This window comes from Nanorana parkeri, unplaced genomic scaffold (genome assembly GCF_000935625.1).
Source record: "Nanorana parkeri isolate BGI_ZX_2015 unplaced genomic scaffold, ASM93562v1 scaffold795, whole genome shotgun sequence".
Lineage (NCBI taxonomy): Eukaryota > Metazoa > Chordata > Amphibia > Anura > Dicroglossidae > Nanorana > Nanorana parkeri.
The window spans coordinates 558,434-583,437 of record NW_017307063.1 but is presented as its reverse complement, the minus strand read 5'-3'; the positions used below and the strand labels follow the sequence as shown (position 1 = coordinate 583,437).

The 25,004-nt window shown below is 40.5% G+C and overlaps 1 protein-coding gene across 1 annotated transcript in view; it reads left to right on the top strand.

The window, feature by feature from the left end:
- The window catches only part of MCHR2 (melanin concentrating hormone receptor 2), a 57,202-nt gene that overhangs the window by 20,038 nt on the left and 12,160 nt on the right, over positions 1-25,004 (top strand). The window contains exons 3-4 of the mRNA XM_018564926.1: positions 20,057-20,251; positions 23,271-23,390. Of these exons, the coding sequence (XP_018420428.1) occupies positions 20,057-20,251; positions 23,271-23,390 (315 nt within the window). The remainder of the gene's footprint in view (positions 1-20,056; positions 20,252-23,270; positions 23,391-25,004) is intronic.

The following is a 25,004-nucleotide window of genomic DNA, read 5'->3' as shown; positions in this document are numbered from 1 at the left end:
TTTAAAATTGTTTTTAATTCATAAGATTTTTTTTATTTTAATCTATTTAAACAGCCCCAATGCTGGCGACGTACACTGTACGTCGTCAGTCACGAAGTGGTTAAGGTCCACATTTTTCTTTTTCTTTCAAAATATTTATTAAGAGTGTGAAATAAAAATACAACAGAAATAACAAATGGGTTAATCAAAGTAAGTGCTGCACAGAACACCAAACAGTAAACATAGTAACATAAGAAATGGCCGTGATTGGCAAGATGCTAAACATGCGGAGAAGGTCATTACATGCACAAAATCAAGGTTAATTTATAACAGAAACACCCAAAGAAAAGTGAAAATACGAAACAATGTGGTCAATTATGTGGGCTAGCCAAATCAGGGTCATCGGGCATGTTTCGCTAAACATATGATAAACTGACTATTTGGGGAAAGAACAAGTGAGATGGGACTGGGATGGCATTAGACAAACATGCAGGTAAGAGTAGAACTGAAAAAAGAAGGGAAAAAAAACTAAGAACAGAGAAAGAAGAAAAGAACAGAAGGAGAAGAACAAAGAAACAGAAAGAGCAAGACCAACGGATCTTTATATAGACAACAATTGGGACCAAAATGTGGGCAATCTGGAATAGTCAATCCATGGCTGCCATATTGGCAGAAAGCGGTCATGTGTATCTGACAGTATTGCTGTCAATTTTTCATTAACCAAGATGTCATTAAGGCGGTGTTCAACTTCCTCAAAGCTCAAACATGGAAACTTCCATGCTCTAGCTATGGACATCTTAGTAGCAACAAAGATGTGGGAAACTAAAATCATTTGGAGTCATTTCAGGTGTGTAATGGGTTTCAGCAATAATGCCTCACAAGGTTCCCTCTGTAAGTAAATATTTAAATTAGCGTATTTAAGGGAATACGTATACGAGGTATTTAAGGGAAGAGTATATACAGGTGAAACTCGAATAATTCGAATATCGTGCAAAGTTCATTTATTTCACTAATGCAACTTAAAAGGTGAAACTAATATATGAGATAGACTCATTACATGCAAAGCAAGATAATTCAAGCCGTGATTTGTCATAATTGTGATGATTATGTCTTACAGCTCATGAAAACCCCAAGAACCCCAAATCCACAACCTCAAAAAAGTAGATTATTACATGCAATAAATAAAACAAGGATTGTACATAGAACAATATCGGACCTCTGAAAAGTACAAGCATGCATATGTACTCAGTACTTGGTTTGGGCCCCTTTTGCAGCACTTACTGCAATTACTTTTGCACGATATTCTAATTATTCGAGTTTCACCTGTATGTGAGAAAGTACACTGTACTTCAGTAATCTATATCTCTTTCCTCTATTCACTGATGATGTGTTCCTAACTGTGATCAGTCCTCATCTATCTCTTCCCAACAGGCACTGTTGGAATTTGCAGTAACTTCTGATCTGCAGGTGAACCCGCAAGCCATGAATATTTATTTATCGCCTCGACTTATGGACAGTCTATTACTCTCCTTTCCCTTTAAATTTTCCTCTTCCCTTTAATAACTAAAATATAGGGTCCGCGCTATGGGAGTGGTTACTCACTGTCAGGTGTTGTGCTATCAGTGTACATATGACCACCTTGAAGCATATATGTGAGAAAGTGCACTGCAATAACCTAAATCCCTTTTTAAACAGTGTCATATCAACATAAATTAAATAGTGCCAATAAAAAACACATGAAACATGTTACAATATCAATTGTCCTATATGAACCAATAAAGATGTGCTCCAACAACAACTGTGTTACTCAAAGTGAAATATCATCACCCATGTGATTTCCACCAATTCTGTGAGCTCAATCACATAATATACAGTGTTCAAATATCAAGTCCTTATGCCATTAGGCCACCACCTTGAGCATAAGGACTTCATATTTGAGCACTGTATCATATGTGATTGAGCTCATGGACTTGGTAGAAACTAACTGTGGCCTATGTTGCATATTTCACGGAGCAGGTCTGAAGAGAGCTTACAAGAGGCCAGGGAGACTTCCTCACGGATGATGCCCCACAATTTGGTAAGTAGGTGAGTCTCCTTGTCCAGGCCTGGGGTGTAGAGGGCCGAAAAAAACTGGGACCAGCTGTCATCTTGCGAGGAAAAGTCATCATTTGCAGGGTTTCTTCAACGTACACTGGTGGAGGGCCAGACGCCACTTTAGAAGGTTGTGGCGTGGTTTTTAGAGAGTCATTGAGGTTGTTTATCCTTCCTCTGACTTTCCCCTGGTGGCTCAATGAGTAGTCAGTTGTTGAAGTAGCACAGGAGAAGGACGGAGTCATAATGCGATGTAAAGCATGTAGCTAAAAATAGTCTGCCTGGCTGGAGCAGAGTGAGTCTAGAATGTATCCATACTAGATGTAAAAAAAAGTACATCAAATGCAGGAAAATGCCTGTCAACAATATCCCTTAGTCAAGAAACCCTTGCCTGTGCCTCTCTCTGATTAAATTTCACTTTTTTACAGAACCAGACCTTTTTTGGGTGCATGTTGACACTTTGGAGTTGATTTACTAAAGGCAAAATGGCTGTTCATTTCACAAGTGAATTTGCACTTTGCAGGGGAACTTTCCCCTTAGCTTAGTGAAGGAGGTAAAGTTCTGCTGACTTCCGTCATCCAATCATATCAAATAAAAATACAGTTTTTTTTAATTTTCTTGCTAATGATTGAGTATTTTTTGCAAAGTTAATTTTCACCACATTCAATAAGCGAACATTCCCCTGCAAAGTAAACTGAAGGCAAAGCAGGTCAAATGCAGACTTTTTTGTCAAGTGCCGAATTTTCCATTTGAAAATATCTCCATGCATTCAAATGGACAATGCGTTTGACATGTTTATTCACTTTTGTAACTCCATGGCTAAAACTGGCCATACACTGTTCTATTTTTTTAGTTCAACCCGCAGGCTGAACGAAAAAAAATTAGAACAGATTCCCCCATCAACGCTTTTACGAGCATTGATCGAGGAATCTCCCCCATCTTCATTGAATTCTGACGCCTGATGAATGACAAACACGCAAAACACCCGAACAGACCATGTCGGGTATTGCCAACCTCAGCATCTGCGCATGCGCACAGACCTGGATTAATGAGGAAACAGGTATTTATTTACAAAGTATTAGTTTGTAATTGTTAATTGTGATCGTTACTAATATGCCATCAATGGCAGTAAATGATGGATGGCATTTTATTCACATTATTATGTAATAGCTTACAATATTTTTTGTGAATGTGCATAAAATGCCATCTATCATTTATTGCCATGGATGGCATATTATTTGCAGCCACAATTAACCATTACAACAACATACTTTGGGAATAAATGCTTGTTTTCTCGTTAATCCCGATTTGTGCGCATGCGCAGATGCTGAGGTCTGCAAATCTGACAGGGTCAGGGTTCTCGACAGAACACCAGCAGCTTATTGGCTGCCTGCTCAGTTTGGCCAAAGATTTTCCGACCAGCTCCTTCAATCAGCTGATCGGGGAACGCTGGCCGAAAGGGTGCCAACAGCAGCATCCACAGTGCAAATTTCAGCTGGTTACTGAAGAACCAGCAGAAATGCATATAATGTATGGCCAGCTTAAGCCTTGTCAACTACTACTCCACTGTCCAATTAGATAACATCACAGGCAGTAACTCTAATAGTAAAAGAAAAATAGAATTTGGTACACAGTTACACATAAGAACACAGCTATTTTAGATGGGCCATAGGAGTCTTGGATGGCATTCAGCTGGCAAACACACAGCAGTTACACTGCTAGATTGTAATTGCTAAAGAGTGATTGCTAGAACTGCAATTGCTTAAAGTGAATATAGCAGTTTAACCAAATGATATTTCTATATTACCAAAGATAGTAATGTGGTATTGCTAAACTGATCAAGGCCATGTTACCAAATACTGCTATTGGGAAGAATAAGCATCTTCTCTTTAATTTTCTCCTATTTTATCAGTTATTGATTGCTATCACTAACACAATGAGTGTTGGGAGATTTGCATGCTGTTATTATTTAATTTCTCAAACTCAGAAAAAAACATTATGTTAAAAATAAGCTTCATGTGTTTTCTTTTCATAAATAGGAGACAATATGCAGCAAGGAAAGAAGACTTCAATTAATATTAACTGTTTGAATTGAATTAAAGTTGACAAAAACGTATTTTCTTTTTGAGCGTGTGGATATATGTGTATCTTTAAGTTATTTTCTTTTTTTCCCTATTCTTACAAAATAAAAAATATAAAACATTCTCAAGAATATTCAGTTACTTTGTTCATCAAAGTGGTTACAAATCCCAAATGTAAAATAGCATAAAAAAACTTCAAAAGTTTAAATCCTAACAGGGACTCAAACTGCTAAAGCTTGATGTGGTATCAAGCTGCCCCTGCAACACGAGACACAGATAACAAAATTATATATTTGTCTGCAGAATCAGTGGCTCCCTGTTGATGATTCAAGAGAAAGATGAATGAATGCAAAAGATGAAAGTAAACAAAAATATAATAAATGCTTTTGTTTTGTCTTTGTTATGTTTTCCTGTTTGCTTTGTTGCATCTTACAAGACAAAACACATTAATACCTAAATTACCTTATTAAAGGAGAACTATGGGGTTAAGGCTTTTCCCTATAGTTCTCCTTAGTGTAACGGGAGGACACAAACTAGCGTCCTCCCGTCACCCTAAGCTACTGCTCGCGGTATACTGAGACGCCGCAGCTGAAGCGGATCCCGACAATTATGTCTGGATCCACCCAGCTGCGTGAGTGACAGCTGGCTCTGCCTATCTAGAGGCAGAGCCAGCTGTACCCGCCCCCTCCCCCGTACGATCCGCCAGTCAGCGCTGTAGATTGGAGCAGGGAGGGGGGAATCCAGCCCCTTCCCTTTCACGGCAGAGAGCTGTGACAGGATCGAGAGGTGAGCGAACGCCGGTATGTGTTCGCTCACCTCCCGATCTACTGAGCCGACCTGTGACAGTCTCATTGTCACAGGTCAGCTAGAACTATGAGGTCAATGAAAAGCACTCACCTCATAGTTCTCCTTTAATAAGGTGTCTTCCTACTTTCTTTAGCAGCTAAACAAGAAATATAAAATGCATTGGTCAATTGTATTGAAGAGGTCAGATTTTGAACTACAGTATGATGCATCCATTTTAAATAGCACCCCAACGCACATCACCAACTCACCAGAATGAACCTGTGTTTTAGCTCACCACAATGCAAAGATGTGAACCATCTGTGTATTGTGGTGCGCTGGAAAAAGGCCCACAGTATTGCTTTGGCAGCCCATTAAAAATGAATGGGCTGCCTAACAGAAAGGAACATTAACATGCATATTATGTGTTAATGCAGCACAAAGGTTTAAATCTGGGCTTAAAGTGACATTACCCTCAGATTGTTTAACATAAACCAATAGTGTAATGTGTGCCTTACTGTAATCCATGGTTGTTTCCCTTCTCTTTGCTGCTCTTCCTTTTAAATCCTCATGTCTTCTCATGCTTGGGGAGAACTTCCCTTTTCAGCTCAGGGCCTCTTCCTGTAGTGCTGGCTCAGGTTACAAGCCTATACAAACGTACACACAGACACCGTGTATCGATTCCTGAGACAAGGCAGTCTGCTGCAAAACAGAAGTTATGCAGAGCATGAGAACAGATACAAATTTAAAAGGAAGAGCAGCAAAGAGAAGGGAAACAACCATGGATTACAGTAAGGCACACATTACAGTATTGTTCCCCTCTCACACTAGGAGTCCTCCTCAAACTAGGAGCCCCCTCTTTCACATCAAGAGCCCCCTCTTCACATCAGAGGCATGAAAATATTTAAATATTTTGAGGCACCACTGTGGAGGCCAGAAGGCACCCCAGGGTGCACGGCACCCTGGTTGCGAAAGGCTGCATTAGAATATAGCAACAACGTTATTGTTACTCTTAGTCAATAAGACATTAAATTATCGACATTAACTTGTCGATTAGAAAAGTAAAAATAAATAAATAATACCTTTGCTATTGTTGGGCCAGAAATATTGTCTGTGCTACTGTGTAGCATAATTGTTTCAAAAGTTAGTCTTACCTAAATTAATATTCTATTCCACTGTGAAAATACTGTTATTTTTGTTGTTCCGTCTGTGTCAATCAGATATGCAATCACCAACACATACTTGCCTACCACCCACCTAAACTAAAAGAAAAAAATGTTTTGTTGTTGAATAAGACATTTGGCCCAATGTGTGTTTATCCTTGCTGAAAGGGTTCTATTCCGCAAAAATCAATCTACAGGGTCACATATTTTATTCTTTTATTCAGGTCTTATGTAATTAAACATAGTTTGGCCACATAGTTTGCATACATTATGCCACAGTGAAAAAAAATATTATCTTTTGCTTTCCCTAAGTTATCAAACATCCAATACTTGTCTATTTATTAGTGATAAAAATACTGAATAATACATTTTTTACTGCTGTGTTATATAGGAAATATGTGCTATGTTGTTTTCTCAAGGCTCTTCTCGCTTTAATGATTGTTATTAAAAAAAGTATGTATTTTATCTTTCAAACTGAAGTGAAAATATATTTTTCTGGTAGTTTTGGTTGTGGGAATCTTCGCTCTGAAGTGAAGATTTACTACAATTATCCAATCATGTCAAAATAAAATTCCTGTTTATTTCATCTGCCCATGATTGGGTATTCAAAGTTCACACAGCTACACTTTACTAAGAAAAGATTCTCAGCTTCTTAGAAAATCAACTCCGGTTTCTCTGTTACTCAGGAACTCACTCTCTCATGTAGGGTAGTAAGTAAAATGATAAAAAAAGTATTTGATTTTTTGCAGAACAGGCTGTAACTAGGCCATAAACTTCTGCCCTGAGTTCATAAAACATTGTCTGGAGAGGATGTGGTTAGGCACTAGCACTACTGGAGAAAATTGGTGAATGGAGGATACACCTGGGAAGAAACACTGCTTGGTGTTTCCCAATTTTAACCAAATTGTGTGAGCAAAGAACAGGGGTGAGTGACGTTAACCTGGAACATGTATATCACCTACTTAGGCCCTTCAAAGAGGCAATACATTTTAATAATAAGAAGGACTTCAGTATAAACAATGTAACCCGTCTCATCTATATATTAGAGAAAGTGCTCTCATGAACATCATAAAATATGGTGTCCCCAATGTCTATTGACTCCTGCTATTGATATTTTTCAGTTGTGATAATAATCACTAGAAATGTTCCTTATCTTTTTTTAATCCCCTCCATGTATTTGACTTAAAAGATGATCTCCAAATATCTCCATTTTCTTATGCTATGCATCCCCAAATCCTAGGTAGCAGGCATCCTCTGCTAAATAATGTAAAAAATATATACATACTCACATATCATGATATTGTGTTGGAAAACCAATTGTATAAATTCTCGTTTTAAAGGCAGGACAAATAGCCTCAGTTATTGAGGCTAAAATAGCACTTCTCGTAATGACTATGGGTCTGCAGTCAAAACTCACAGAAAAACACATATACATGCCCTTAGCCCTCCCCGACCACAGTTTACAGTGGTGGGTTATTGACATAAATATGTAGTAATAGCTCTTCTTTCTGACTGTACTTCCAACACCTAAATAAAACCCATGTTGTTAATCGTTTTAAAGTTTTAATTTTTGTATGATATGGAAGTTTTTTTTATAAACTATGTTTGTTAAGTAATCAATGTATAGTTACATAGTATTTGAGGTTGAATAAAGACATAAGTCATAATTACAATTTTTTACTTTTCAATATTAATCAGGGACATTGGCATGATGTCCAGTTGCATACTATATGGAAGATAAAATAATTATTGAAGGAATTATTGAATATCCTTTCCCCCTCTTTCTTTCTGCTTTTAAATAAAGGGGAAATCTCAGGGTATCTACTGTTATTATTCAAGAGGCAGCCCAAAACTGTCCACTGTGTGGAGGCGGTGCATTTGTTAATGGTAGCTGGATACCCCACCCTATCCCTGAACTGGAGGCATAGCTGTAGGCTAGGGTAGGCTAGCCTACACATGGGGAAATGACAGACAGCAGTATATAGAGAAGGAAAATTGTGCTGGTGGTTAGGAGGATATTGGGGTGCTGGCAGTAAGGAGGACAGAAAATGATGCGGGCATCTATTGTCACCATCCTAAAATAAGCGCCCCTCACTGAGGCAGTGCGGCAAAGAATCTCTTTGCTGCATTTCCTCATGGTGGCTGTATCCACCGCTCTGTACAACAGTGGTTTTGACCCCGCATTTGCCATAGCTGCCATGACATTTAGCAAATCCCCTTTATTAAAAAAACAAGGACTGCCAGGCCTAAAGTGAGAGGCAGATGTTCAGCATGTGGAGGTAGTAGGTTTTTTTAAGCAATACAAAAGAAATAAAGCACTGAGTGATTAATAAATATGCAAAATGTGAAATCTTATCAATCAAATTCAGATTAGAACAATCCATAAATTGAAGAAATTAAATTAAAAAGTCCCAAAAACAGGAGAGAATATACTGTATAAAAGTATTTCTACACTGTGCGAATAAAGTGCTATTCTGTGCAAATCTTCACAAGTAGTGCCAAAACCAAAGTGCTCTTTACCTCCACACCTTTATGTAAAAGACGCACTCACCACATGTGTAGGGCCCCTTAAGATTAAGAAGGTCTTAAGCACTAAATGGAAAGGTGGGTATTTGATGAAATTACACTTCCCAGTACATAGGATCCTTAGAGAATAGCAGTGCTTAAATCCTTTACTGTGTTCTTATTAATCCTGTGTATCCAGAACCTTTGTGTAACGCACCCCTTCCTATGTGTTCCTGTGACCCTGTATCTTCATGCAAATCGTGTACCACTGTGCTATCTCATCATATAACTATATGATGTGATAGCAATCAAGTCAATAAACAATAAACCTTTTTTGACTTGAAATTCTATTGGAGTGTGAGTGACTTTATACATACACTATTTTTGTAAATAATTGAGGACGTAGTATGAGCAAAGTGGTGCATTATCTGACAGAAATGCAGGGATGCCAATATTCTGGGCGATGACTGTATAAGGCTCCAACAAATGGGAACATTTGGTAGACAGACCTATACAGTACCCCTCCTTGAGGGCTCCTCCAAAAAGCAGAGGATAAAAAAATAATCTTACCAACACCTTTTTAAATGCTTTATAAATATACTACATTATTATATAAGCAAAACATAAAATTGTACTGAATATCATACAATGGCATTCATTTATTCAGGAAAAATGTCTTCATTAAACAGATATTTTTGACAAATTATCTAAGAAACTGTTAGAACCCTAATTCTGTGTTTCTTTGAATGATAATCAATGCAATACACAAATCTTAGCTTGGTGTGTTTTTAGTAATAAAACTACATACACAAACTCAATTTACAGATTCTATTTATATAAGAATTTTGCAATTATTATTCCTGCTGTGTTCCAAGGCTCCTTTCAACACACCATAACAGAAAACTAATTAGTAAATACTTTCTGTAAAGGTGAACCAGATCAAATGTAAGGACAATTCCTTATGTGGTAATTAAATGAGTTGCTGTAATATCAACCTGGTGTCTCAGTGAAAGCAAAGCAAACTATTTAAAAAGTTAAAAGAAAAGTCCAATTTGGAGAGCACATTTCAGGGGGGTCTGGGTATTGAAGACTGTATAGCTCCTGGTGAAATCAGACTGGGGTGCCTGGTGTGTATCCTGGAAAAACAAAAGGAAAGAACCGGAGCGCCACAACCTAGTGCAATAAGGTAGGTTTTTGAGGAGGCAATACAATATTCACTGATATGCACTCACATATGGTGGGGTTTGAAGGAAGCTCAGCAATTTGTGACCATGAGGAGTGGCGTGGTGTCAGGTGCGTCATCCAGTGGCTGAGAGGGACTGAACTTGGTGCGCCGGGTGGGGAAGAAGAATCCAGTACCAAATTGACAGGGGAAAACCAATAAATAGAGCAGACAATGTGTGTAACTTGATTTTGCAATGGAAGAGAAAAAACAAGTACACTCTCCCAGGGGCGTCCCGAGGCTGGGTGACACCCAGAGCGGTAACCCAGTCTCACCCCGCTGAGACGTCACTGCGCATGCGCGTGACGTCATCGCCCACACGCGGCAGTATTCTGATACCTGCCGGCGGCCATCTTGGTGATGGACGCCGGCAGAGAGAGGAGGGGACAGTCACCCAGCGGGATAAGGTATGCTGCCGGGTCCCCTCCTCTCTCCTGATACTGTCGGGCATTCAATCCATGACCGAGCACCCGACTTTTAAGAGGGGGGTGACCCCAAAATGACTCACAGTCTAATGTCTAGTCTAATGGTGTCACCTGGATGCGGGCCGCACCCCCCTTGTGATGCCACTGCACTCTCCCTCACAGCTGATGATGTTAATCTTGCATGAGAGGTGTTGATGTTGGCTTCTCCTCGGTGTTCACAAATGGTGGAAGGAGTTCTGCAGAATGTTCTGTAATCCCATGAGGAAGGGAGATCTGTTTGTCCTGAGAGGATCTAAGCTTTAGCTTGTGGCCCGGGTGGTTGCCTCACCGCTGATGTTGTTCGGTTGGTGAGCAGGCATCAATTGGCGATTACAGTGGGGCAGATTCACTTTTGGTGGCCTGGGCAGATATTAGGGATGGGTTGTTCTGAGATGTCTAGGATTATCTTGTGTCATCCAACGTTGAATGGGTGTTGTGGTTGAGCTGATGCGGGAAATTTAATATTGATCTGGTGTACGTCCAGCTGTAGATGGGTCAGGGTCTGTTGAATGCTGGTATGGGGAAGGGGTGGTGGCGGCTCTGCTGTGACAGTGCAGCGGTGTGTCCAGCTGGAGGGGCAAGATCGGGGGAGAGAGATGCCGGAGAGAGGGATCCAGCAGGAGGAGGAGGGTGAGGCACGGTGCAGTGGCGTGCGCAGCTGTACTTACGGGGAGAGGGAGATGCTAGGGAGAGATAAGCTGGAGAAGGAGAGTGAGGCAAGGTGTAGCAGTGTGAGCTGCTGTGTGGGTGGGAAGATGCTAGGTAAAGAAGTTAGCTGGAGATGGAGAGTTAGGCATGGTGCAGTGATGTAAACCGTTGTATGGGTGGGGAGATGCCGGGGAGAGAGCACGACTGAGTAAGGAGAATGGGGCACAGTGCAGTGGTGTGCTGGTGGGGAGATGCCAAGGAGAGATTGTCTGGGGATAGATGGTGAGACAGAATGAAGTGGTGTGTACCGCTATGGGGAAAACAAATGAGGGAAGTAGTAACACTTCTTTTTCAAGCCAGGTGTAGAGGTGTAGAGTCTACACCCGGCTTGAAAAATAAGTGTAGCAGCACTACAGTATAGCAGCCTTTCAAACACCTGATTTCTCTCTTGAGCAATGCCAAGATGTACCAGGCTCTCTAATATTTTCCACAATGCATGGAAAACCAAAAAGTGGTCTTGCATGCCTTCTTTGAAAAGTGAAAAGTTTCTCGATTGGAATCAAATATGGCAGCTGGTGACATTGATCACTCAGATGACATCCCAGCCTTGCTGTGGGCAGATAGATCTGGATCCTCATAGGCCCACAGTGAGTTTGTCAGATAAATTAACTTTTAAATACAGGTTTAAATACCTGTTCAACATTAGCTAGTGGGCCCAAATTATAAGGTAAAGTACAGTATTGCAATATGTACACACAGACACCTATGGTATGCTAGTCTGATTTATTACACAATTGCATTAACATTTATAGTGGAATATACATAATTGGTATAAGACTTGATCATTGGTCAAGTTTAGAATGACTACACGGGGACTTCAGATATTTTGGAAACTTAGATGTCACAGACTTGGCACAATGACTGTGGTCACAAGCTTTGTTGTCATTGACTGGAACTTTATGAGCTCCATCATGTCTGAAGTCCAAAATTCCGGAAGTGTCATAAAGCAGAACAATATATACCAAAGGTTAGTTTAATGTATATATATATATATTTTATATATATAGAGAGAGAGAGAGGCCTTATTTGAAAGAACACCCCACTAAGGTAAAACATAAGGCCTTTCTATCCATTTCTATCCAGAGTAGAAACCACATACCAGCACTATCTAAATTAAATTAAGGCTGGGACTGCATGAGAAGAATTGTGGGGAGATGCTATATTTATTTCAGGCCATGAAATACAAAGGCAAGATGATAAAATCAAGGTCTTCATATTACAACTCAACAACAATGAAAATAGAAGTTGCTGCAAAGACAATTAGCATTGTTGGCTAACTCTACAGGGTATCACATTCTGAGCAATAACCCTAACTGGAATTTATTTCACAGAATTAGGACAGAGACAAACCCATATATGGCCAAGCATTACTTTTTATATTAATCGTCTTGTTGCACTCTTATGATAAGGCAAGTGCAGTGCTGAGTAAGGAGAGAATGCTGTACACTGGGGTTACCCTTTTAGGCTTACAGCCATGATGTATGGGACAGCTTCCTCCCTCAGAGATAAAGGAGATCTGCAATGCTTCCTTCATATTTTGAAACGCTTCTCTCTCCAGATGGAGAGAGATTGATGAGGTTCCTGCGTCAAATCCTGTGTCAAAGATTGGGTGGTGGTGACCATGACGCATACATGACCTACAGTCTGTTGGTGTTTCATGAGGGCATTGGGAATACTGATGTTCCCAATGGTTTGCCTAAAGGGAGTTAATCCCTTGTCTCTGGTTTCACTCATCTACAGTATATAGAGTTGTTCTTTTTGATGAGATAAGCTGTGAGGGCATGTAGTCATGTCATTCTTGTTCATAGAACTTAAGACATATCATAAAAGGACTATTCACTATTAGCTATATTGTGCATTGTTACATACTGCAACGTATTACTTCCCCATTAGTATAGCTACCTGTATGCAGGGGTGCTTTGCTTTCTCCATGGAGGAGACATGCTCACAGGGTGTATGAAACCCTATTTTGATTGTGGCCCACAGTGCTCACCAGCCTGTGGTCGGTTAACTGTTTTCAAGTTATTTGTTGTGCTCTTAGTTGTTGTCTGTTCTTGACTTTGACGTCATCATATCTATAAGGGAGTTAATATTTTTAAACTTATATATTACAATGTACAGGAATCTTGTATAAATTATAGATTGTGGAGGGAACACATTTGTTACATAATCATGCTGCATAAAATGCTTTTTCACTCCTTTCTCATTGGCCAAGCTACCTACATTATTTTGTATTACTGTAGAAAACAGAGTAATCACATGTATTATAGAGTGATTGCTAGAAATACAGTAAAATCATGCTTTTCTTGCATCAACGGGACAAGTTTGAATGTGCATAAAACTCAGAAATCATACCCAAGAGCATGAATATACAAATATCACATCAGCATAGCTTTGTCTAAGGACACATATATTATATGTTATTGTACATAACCAGTCCTGTACAGAAGTATTAACTGTTTCAAGTTTAATTTATGTAAACCAAAAAGTCAAAGATTGTAACATATAACTTTGAAATGCTTTAACCAGGTTTAAACCCCAGCAACCCTGTATGTATATTGTTATGTAATTACACATTTAACGGCCTTCTCTAGTTTGATTGTAAAGCATGTCAAAATAAACAGTGACTGCCACATAAGAGGTAGCAAGAGCAGCCTTTGTAGCTGTCAAGGTGCTACTGAGTTGGGGGAATGTCCATCAATGCACTTAAATAAGCTGAGAGGCCAAATAGTATATTCTTACACTATCCTCAGATTTAAGTTCTACGTTTTGGCTGCAAACGTGGAAATACACTTTAAGCCCCTTCAGCCTAGGATCTGTTCTTAATTTTGCTGCCAGTGGCTTATTGGCCAATGCATAAAGTAGAGGGGATAAGTTGCAAGAAAATGAAATTAGGCCTAAACCTAAATTTCCCTAAGCATCTGAATCAGCAAATAATGCCAGCCTGAATTCCTGCGAACCCAGAGTGAGCCCCGATATGTCCGGCGCGGCCCGAATCCTAGCAGCCAGAGCCTCTATGCAAAGCACAAACAATAGCGGGGAAAGCGGGCACCCCTGCCGAGATCCATTACGGATCTGGAATACAGGGGACACGGCCCCCCTCATTTTGATAGACGCCAATGCCGTACAGTAGAGGGATGCAATGGCTGCAGCAAACAGGCCCACCACACCGATGCGGGCCAGGAGAGATCTCAGGAACGGCCAACCAAGCCTATCAAAAGCCTTCTCAGCGTCTAGGCTTAGAAGGACCATCCCCAGTCCTCTACGATTCGCGATGTCTATCTGGTTGACAAGTCTGCGTGTGTTGTCCCCCGCCTGTCTGCCCAGAACAAAACCAACCTGGTCTTTGTGGACCAGACTAGGTAAAAAGACAGAAAGTCTGTTTGCTAGCAATTTAGTAAAGATTTTGTAGTCGGAGTTCAAAAGTGCAATAGGGCGGTAGTTCGCACAAACAGTGTCATCCTTATCCGACTTAGGGATCACTATCAAATAAGATTGCAAAAAGGAGGACGGGATAGGTTTACACTCGAGGAACTGGTTATAAAGTTTCGTCAAGTATGGGGAAAGCACCTGTGAGTAGGTCTTATAATATAGGTAGGTGAAGCCATCCGGACCTAGCGATTTGCCCGTGGTGAGGGAGGCGATCGTCTTTTGAACCTCGTCCACCTCTAGCGGGGCATTCAACTTAGCACAGTCCTCTGGGGAGAGCACAGGTAAGTCACAGGAGCCAAGGTAATCTCGGATGCGGGAGGCCAAGGCATCATCACCAGCGTGGAATGCGCCATCTTGGAGATTATACAGGGACTCATTAAAAGCCGGAATATATCTGCCATTTTCTGGGGGTGGAGATGTAGCGTGCCAGTGGCGTCACGCACTGCCGAAATCCCTTTTAGGTTAGCCTCCGCCCTTAATTTACGAGCCAGAAGAGTATGGGCCTTATTTCCATTCTCGTAATATTTCTGGCGCAAGTATAACATGGAGGTTTCAGTCTTATGGACATACAGGTGCTGCAATTGTGCTCTCAATCGCAACACCTCTTTTAACAAGGCCTTGGAGGGGGAGGCCGCCAGTCGACGCTCAGACCCAATGAGCTGATCCTTAACGTTGGCAATAGCGGCCATTCGGTCTTTCTTGAGCTTGGAGGCCACCGCAATGCAGTGGCCCCTAATCGTGGGCTTATGAGCCTCCCAGAGAGTCGAGAGGTCTTTCACGGATCCTTCATTAAGAGCGAAGTAACTCCGTATAGCCGATTCGATATCGTCTCTAGTGTCCTCCCCCTTCAACAAGCCCTCATTCAAGATCCAGTGGCACCTAAGAATCCGGGAGGGGTCAACTCGAATGGTCAATTCAATGGGCGCATGATCCGACCAGGAGATAGGACCTATGTGGGCTGAGACCATGTTCCGGAGAATAGGAGTATTCACCAGGAAGTAGTTAAGCCTGGAGTGGGAGCTATGGGCTCTTGAGTGGGGAGTTAAGGCCCTTGACATTAAGGGATAGCAACTTATAGTCAGATTGGCCCGCCATGGAGGGGTAGGAGAGAAATCCTGCAGAGTGTATGCGTGCTGTTCAAGTTCAAGATAGGGTACTCACCCAGGAGGACGTTCTGCCAGGACCAGGGGATCCGCCAGGCGGAGGTAGCGAGAACAAGGCCAGTTGAAGTAGAGGAGAGGGAAAGAAAAGAAAGGAAGTCGAAGAGCAAAAGAGACCACTGAAACACATAATAAACAAACATGTTAGTTTCTAAAAACCAGTAACTATGCAAGAAATATTAAGAAAAAAAATACTGCACAGCAAAATATCCAAAGTCTATTGGAATGGGTATATTCGGTCTCCAAGTAGGTATAGACACAAACCAGTCCACCTATTCGGAGAGACGACACGTACAAATACCCAGTAATGGGGGAGTGCAACCCAATGAACGAGAGAACAAAACAACTAAGAAATTGAGCATCCATGGGGATACCCGCCGATAAAGCATATTATTTAGCGCCCAGTGTATATAACATATCATTGCATAACATAACTGAACATGACATGAAGAGAGCCGATAGTAGGAAGAATGCCACATAGGAGGACACGGCTAATAAACCTGAAAGGGAGGTCATGGCAAACCCAAATATATAATGTGCCTCATATCTATGAGCACCCATTGCAATACATAGGACTCATCAACGATGTCTTCTGGGAGTAGGCATTTCCGGGGTGGAATGCTCCCGCGGGCGGCGGGATGGTGTGTCAGGCGGGAGAGACCCCTTTGGCAGTCTCTTACGCGGGGTAACTCTCTGGCAAGTGGAGGGCTCGAGGCCCAACTTGGGTAGGGGTTCCCAGCCGGGAAGAGTAGGGCAGGAGATGTGAAGATCCGCGCAAAAGGACGAAAAGGTCCTCCGGGAAGCGTAAAGTGGCATTTTTACCGTCCCGCCTAGCGGTGAGGCTGAAGGGAAATCCCCATCTATCCTGCAGTGGATCCTGCAGATGACATCTCGGGGCTGTGAGGAGGAGCCCCACGGGCGAAGGGCCCTGTGGGCCCGGTCCATCACAATCTTGCGGGAAGAAGGCCACCCCAGGATGTTAGTGAAGATGGTCTGTAAGACTTCCTGTAGATCCTCAGGGCCTGTGGCTTCAGGAAGGCCTCTGATGCGTAGGTTATTGTGGCGGCCCCTGTTGTCCAAATCCTCCACATGGCGTTGAAGGTCCCGAATAGTGGCGGCTTGGGACACATATTGGGATTGCAATTGAAATACATCATTTTTTCAGACCTGAACCTCTTCATCCAGGCCCTCGACCCGTTGGGTCAATTGTTGAAAGTCAGTGGGAATGAGCTGGATTTCAGACCGACAGGTCTCTCTCACCTCCTGAATCAGGAGCCTGAAATCTTTCTTAGTGGGGATGTGCTTGAGGCAGTCCCTCCTCTAGCCCTGAGGAGGACTCTGAACCCTCCCGGTGCACCGGGTGGCTCACATGGGCATCCAAACCCTCTCGCGGCTCAGCATGGCGAGACCCAGACCTCACCGACCAGCTGGTTCCAGGGAGCGCAGGGGTCCCCCCCAGCTCTCGATCCTCTGAGGGTGGGTATGTTGGCCTCATGGCTAGGCCTCATCTCGGACTGGGCCCGATCCCCCCAGGTACTCACTGCGTCTGCCGGCTTGCGGGTGGAGGGAGCCGCGGGTAGCTCCAGGCTCCCCTGTGTCCCCAGAGACATGTTAGGTGACTCCGGCGGGGAGTAATCTTGCAGCCGAACCTCCGTGTGCCCTTCAGGGGACGACTCTAGGAACCGCGGCCCGCACGCTGTCCTGAGGCGCCATCTTGGATCCAGCACTCGAAACGCGGCCGGCCAAAAAACCCCTGGATTGAGGCAGAGGATTTATTTTTCTTCCCCTTTTGGCCAGAGGACTTGTGGGTCCGACCTAGGGGGTCTATCCTTCCCCATAGCAGGCAAGTGGGCGCTAATTCAGTAGACGAATGGCGGGTGCAACACGGAGCTCTCCTGGGATGCGTCCTCTCACATAGCCAGTTAGCCACGCCCCCCCTCCACCAATATTTTAATGTCCATATTGATCAATAAAATCAGATGGTAGAATTCACAACCTCAGATCCTTACTCTATTTAGGCATTAATACTATTAAAGACTAACACAAGGAGGGAAGGCAAACACTGAAGTTCAGGCAAACAACCCACTTTCAGAACTTGGCTGTATAGTTGTAATAGATGTGGGGCTAATATTTCTGTGGGTGTTTGATAACAATCAGCAGGGTATCTGTCTTAACCAGGCAACCTATGTGGAAGAAATCATTTAATAGCTTCATCAATTTCTCACAATGTTATGAGCTGATCCAGAAAATTCTGTTGTGCAAGTGTCAATGAGGGCATAGATATCTAAGTGATTTAACTCCTCCTGGAGAGGACTGGGAATGGGCTTGATTCAATGCAGCATAGAAATGAATACGTCATTATCATTTTTTCCTTGGTGAACAGCTCAGTATCTAACGCAGTATATATCCTGGCACTGGGAATGGGAATATACTCTGGTCTGGCAAAATATGTCAGATAGTGTCTGTTCTTATCTGCAAATTCAAAGATATTTTTATATTGAGACAATTGCATTTACTATTCATGCAATAGTAAACGGAAAGTTCCCAGATGTTGTAGCCATATCTGATAATATTCCGGGAGGAGACTTTTCTTCAGTTGTGTTGAGACTTTCAGTTTATATGACCCTTTTGGACAAAGGTGTAATTTAAGCTAGAGGTTTTACAGATACAAGTGCCAAACGACTCCTGGTAATTATATTCTGTGATATACCTCGTTCCATAGGATTAGATAAAAAAATCTTTGTTGTCTACTTAAAACAGGAAAGGGTCTCATTCCACTACTGTGGAAATCACATAGAGCTGCATAGGTAAAGGAATGGCACAACTGCTAATCTTTGTTCCCCTTGAATAGCTTTACACTCCTCACAATGATATACATAATTGACTTCTTAACTTTGGTTAGGTCATTTGAGTTGCCCTCGTGTGCAGTTATGAACAAGAAGACTCGATACAGAGCAGGCTTGTCTGTGCTTATATATTATTATTTTTTTGGTGTGTTTATTTTTGTATTTGTTGTTGCTGCTGTTTTTGCCTTTTAATGTCAATGTTACACAAAAGAATCGCAAAGCTATATATATGCAGATGGTGCCTTTTTGGTACACTATATGCCAGCTGTGTCTGGCCTTGACCTGTCTCTGTACTGTCATTTTATGTATGCGTCCTTGCCAGAATATATGTTCTTATAGCAATTATATGTGAACTGGAAAATGAAAAAAAAAGTAAATTTGTGGTGGATACTGATACTTATTCTATTGGGTTTGATCTGCGAAGCAATTAATTATATTTCCAGCAACCCTATTTTATAAAGTATTTGACATGATATAGTGGGAACAATCAGTCTGCCTCAAGCTCTGTTTGCCATCTTTTCTTCTTTTTTACGCAATGTGGTTATTTACTGTATAGGATATTAATTACAATGGCTATGACAGGCAGGGATTTTAGATATTTAGGTGGTGGAGGTGGGTTCATCTTATAATGTCAGCAAATACTTTCAGCTTCAGATACTTTTACCATTGGCTTATTTTATATTTTATGATGTTCATTTCATTTGCATTACTTTTATTTTTCTAGAAGGGGCCATTAAAGTGTAAAGTGTTAAAGTGCATTTAAGCGCAAGAACTAAAATTAATATATTTAACTGTACTAGTCCTTAGATGTGATGACTACTCCTCTAAATATACAGTACTGTGAGTGGGCATTTTTAACCTAGGACACGAAGTGCGCTACTTAGCAGAGTCACCAGGTGAATATAAAAAAAATTACCTGAAAAAATAAAACTAATGCAGCCACCACATCTAAGAACTGGAAAGATGCAATATGTAAAATCTTTATTTTTCCGTTTAGATACACTTCAATAAATTTCAAGAGAGACATGAATTATTAAAGTGGCATTTTCTAAAATACAGTGTCACTTGACAAACACAATTAAAACACCTTTAAAGGTATTACCTTTATATTAAATGGTTTGGTGCCTTTAATGTCTGTCGTTACCCTGAGTAGGTGCATCAGCACAAGAAATACAAACCCTGTCACCCGTAGAGTGCTTTCATATGTGTACAATAAAGTCAATAAATAATGTGGATTATATTTAGACACATATGAGTTCCGTGTAGTACTACAATTCAAATGTGGACAATTATTTTGCAACTTTTTGCTTTGAATGGTTGATTGTACTCTGCAAGCACATAACCTTCTACTATGGCAATATGAGGATCTCTTTTAACAGCTGGGTTACTCAGGAATGTTGGAAGGATCTAGGAGGACCTGAATCAGTCTCTGGTATTATTGAAAGTTAATAATGCTTGACCATTTTTGCTACAGTCTAATGCATGGCACAGTACGTAAAACATATTGTACCCAATATAATTTTCTTTTAAATCAACACTGTCTGCAATTTAAGAGAACACTCAATTAAAGGAGTATATCCATTATCATTAATTATTATTAATAACATTGTTTATTGTTACAGGTACATGGCACTTGTACAACCATTTCGTCTAACAAGCTTAAGGACAATATCAAAGACTATTCGTGTAAATATTCTTCTATGGGCAGCATCTTTTGTTGTTGTGTTTCCTGTCTGGGTCTATTCAAAGGTCATCCAGTTCAAGGATGGATTGGAAAGTTGTGCGTTTGATCTAACAACACCTAATGATGTACTCTGGTGAGTATTAAAAAATGTGAATTAGCTTTGACTCTCGTTTAAATTGATTAGCAAAAGCTTTATAAATCCTTAATAGGTTCTAACATGTACAAAGAGCATACAGAGTGCATGTTCATTACTTTCCCAGTAAATGTGCTATTTATATTAAGTATTTAGCATTTAATTAAAATATATTACTTTCAACTCTGAGACTCTAAATAAAGATAGCACATACTGTATAGCAACTATGAATAATTAATGTGCAGTACTTAATGCACAAACTGTAATTTGTGCATTAATTTTTTAATAAGTATCTTGCATATTTGTAAATTCCAAGTTAACCTAAAATAAAGAAGCTATTTTTACTTATGGTTTCTGTATTTTAAATAGTTTTGCCAGAACTAAATTAAAGTATATCTAAAGCTAAAACTGATATGGAGAGATTTTCCTTCTCTTTCTCTCTGGAGACACAACAGTAAAGTTAGCCATACACTGTTCTACTTTTTTTGTTCAACCCATGAGCTGAAGGAAAAAAAATAGGACAGATTCCACCATCAACGCTTATTACAGCGGCTGGTTTAAGCCGGCTCTGTTCAATTGAAGATTTTCCCATCAGCTGATTGAGGGATACTGGCTGAAAGGGTGCCGACAGCAGCACCCACTATGCGAATTTCGCCTGGTTCCTGAAGAATCAGCTGAAATTTGCATAATTAATGATAAGCTTAAGTGGGAGAAGATCTAAAAGAAGAAAAGTAAGACAAATCCTCCTAGATAGTAGTCACCAGAACAATTGCTCTCTTTGTAAGATTTCCCCTCTATTTCTGACCAAGTCACAACTGGGTAAGAATGGTCACCATGGTCTTCAGGACAATAGTCACTAGAACAAACAGAGGGGGTAAATCTCCCCAGCAGGGACACAGCCAGCAATAAAAACCTCATGGGGTCTAACTTTTTTTCTTGCTATCCATGGAATGGAAAAAAAAAAGCTTTAGGTACACTTTCGCCCTGTCCAGAATAACAAAATCAAACTTAAAAAAAACAAAAAAAACCCAATGACATTACAATATATTATAGTAAATAATAAGAGCAGTCACTTATGTTTAGACACTATTCTTTGGCTGTCATTGTATGTAAAATACTGTATAGATAGCATTAATTAAGCTTTTTTTCTTATTGATGTTCACACAGGAAGGAGGACAAGGATGACCTCCCTTTGATCTGTTCATAAATGTCATTACATTGTAACAATAATAAGGTTCCAGCCTATTGGTTTGTGAAGCATGCAAATACTGTTTGCAGGTTGCATTTAAATAGAAGCTCTATAACATCTCCTGAATCACAGAGCAGGACCCAGCTGTCAAAGTGGCATGGTAGAGCAGTCAAAGCAAGTGAGAAAGGCCTGAGTGTATCACATAAACACAAGGTTTTTAGAGGGGATAAAGATGTTCATTTGTACACAGGCAGTGGCTGTAAAACATAGATGTAGTAGACTATTTTACCATTTTGCTGTTGCCACTGTAAGGCTTACTGTCTCGGCAGCAGGGCCCTGTTAGTTAAGTTAAAATAGTTTTAAACAAATTAAAGTTAAATCAAATCATTTAACAAACCTCCACATTTTAAAGGCCCCCCTGCCCTCATGTACACACACAAAGGAACGTAACCACATGTGTCTGATGCACCTATGTATGAAAATGATGTTTGCGCCACACATATTAGGGATGTGTAGTTAGAGCAATAATTCTAGATCTATTAGTCACAGTTAACAATTTTGGGTATTGAGGTTTTTGCTGTTTCACAGGCGCTGGCAATTGTGAAGTTTGACAAATTTGGTATCTATATACTTAGGGATGTTCAGATACCAAGTACCATACTCGGTACAAGTACAAGTACATGTACAAATACTTTCCAGCTCCAAGACCAGACTAGAGGAAAATTCAAAATTTAGGAGGCAGCTGTCATTTTTAAGGAGCATACAGAGCTCCTAGGATTTGTGTATCCCTGTATGATTTCATTTTTTTGTAAATATATATAAGTGATGCACCTATACTATTTTTTCAAGTACAAGTACTGATACTTGTCCAAGTACTCACAGCTACAAATACCGATACATTTTTGTTTATTGTCATGACTAATGATTTCAGGTCCCAGCTGCAACCCTGGTAGTTCTCGAGAAAATGCCAAGTATCGGCACTGGTATCTGAACATACCTACTTGACACAATATTTTATCTTTTACCAAATAAATTGGGCATTATATTGTGTCTGTGTGTACTAAAATTAATTTAAATGCATTTTGTACTGAAAATGTATGTTTGATAAACAGTTATGCTAATACCATGTGACATAAAATACTGCAATTGCCACCATTTTATTGTTTGCTAATTTTGGAGGATTAAGTAATCTTCAAGCCTAAAATGTGCTTTTTAAATGTAAAAAAAAAACTCTGGCAGGGAAAGGAGGGTTAAAGTGTATCTATGGACAAAATAAGAAATTACATAAATATTGCAGTCTGTCAACATGGACAATCTTTTCAAAATACAATAGCAGGTAGCTTGAATCACCCACAAATCCCTAGGCTTATAATTTAATTAATGCATGAAACAGAAGTATATGCACAAAATATACTTTATCAAAGCTTAGTTAAATTTTTTACTATACATTGCACACCATTGTATTAGCAGCACATTGATTTTAGAGAGGTTACCATCAACAAGCAGTTAAATCTTTTAGCAGTAAAGGGATTTAATTGCCTTAGCATTAATTATAGATTATAGCCCCAGGATGTGCATAAAGGGAAAAGTTAAAGTTTGCACTTGTCCATTTTTGCAAATGCCTTTTTTTGCAAAGTGAAATAAGCAAGCCTATTTTATCTTTTGATACATTTATAGCTGTAGGTGTTAACTCATTTTTAGAGCTATGTGTTAGAAAAGGGTCAACAAGTGTGGCCCAGTAGAACCTGAACAGATGCATAAACATAATGTATTACAAGAGATTTTTGTATTTTAAAATGTATGTGATTTTTTGTTTTCTATTTTTTTCAGGTATACGCTGTATTTAACTATCACAACATTCTTCTTTCCTTTACCATTAATAGTGGCTTGCTACATTTTAATTCTGTGTTACACATGGGAGATGTACCATCAAAATAAAACTGCAGGACGGTAAGACAGATATACTTCTGCTTGCTAGTTCAAAAAAAAACCTGTTCACAGAAAAATTGCATCACATGTATATAAAAAAGAATTAAGGTTTCACATGTATCTAAATGAGAACTTTGCGAGTTGCTTAAAAAGCTCAGTGGTTTAATTGCTCATTTGCAGTGTTTTTCCTTTCAATAAATCATTTTTTTACTGACTTGCAGTGGCCTCTGAACTTGTTAGCAAATTTACCTAAAAGAGTCAATGCCCTAGCACAGCCCCATCCCACTTGGACAGCATAGCCCTCTCCTCTCGTGGGAGTGTCCAGTCACTGTCTGTAATCTCCTCCTCCCTGGCAACCCTGGCACGCCAGCTGTGGTGAAAATACAAATCTCATCATGCATATGCCTCTGGAATTCATACCTGTAGTTGTCAGAGTCATGTGTCTATGGAGGCATCTGCGGTCATTTCAGCACCCACCCTACAATTAGGGTTTTTTATCCGTTCAGGAGTGCGATGGGTGTGTATGTTTTTTTGAACTGTATGCGTCCATAGACACACACAGCCCTGCAGCAGGCCATGCCCCTCCTCCCCACCCAGCAGTTTCACTGTCGGCAGAGGGAGCCTATGGCTCCTCTACCCAGAAAGTTCAGTACAAAGGATCGCTGAGGGGACCGGCAGCTGTGACGAGCGCCGCTGACAGTTAAGTGTAGGGGGAACGGGGGAGTCTAAAAGATACTGGCCCAGCCTTTAGTAATACAGTACTTTAATGCCCAAGCATATTACATGTTGTAAACCTATTCTTTACATGTTGTACAAATTAAACTGCTTTTTTCTACTCATTATGCACTTATTTTCTGTCAACATCCATTTGCTGGTGTTAGAACAGTTAACTTTATAATTTATTATGTTGTTTTTCTAATTAGTTCACCAAGTCAGTTTCTGAATAAAACATGCTTTAACAGTAACACTGTAACCAGGATACAAGCTATTCTGCCACACTAGTAGCATTTAATGAGCTGTCATAAGTAGAATATTATGCCAACATCTTTTCATATTATAATGGTGACTCTTTTAAATGAGTCAGTTATTGTAATTGGTAGGGGGAACATGATAAGGAGCATTTTGTCTAGTGTGTATTTTTTTACAAACTACAAAACAGAAAGACCTTCACAGTATTCTATATAATCCCCCTTATTGAACATGAACTTAAAGGGGTTCTAAACCTTCCCGTTTTTTTGCCTATATCTACTGCTATCAAGCAGTAGATATAGGCAAACAGGTTTTTTTTTTAAACCACGCTAAAACAGCGGTTTAAACTTACCTTTTTTTCTTTGCATGCTCCCGCATGGAGAATCAGGAACTGCTCGTATGGTTGTAAAGGATCTTGGGGCGGGTGCATGCGCAGTTCCGATTTTCGGCCGGAAGACGAGCAGCGGCGCAAGGTAAGTCTATAGACGCATGCACCCGCATGCAGACACCGCTGGATCAGAAGTGCCTGCAAGCAGAGAGGTGTCAGCGCTGGATCGGAGAGCCACCGCACCGCTGGAGGGACAAATGAAAACATCAGGAAAGAAGAAGAAGATCGGACTAAAATACATAATTTATGGTAAGTGCTAACATTAGCATGGGGGGGGG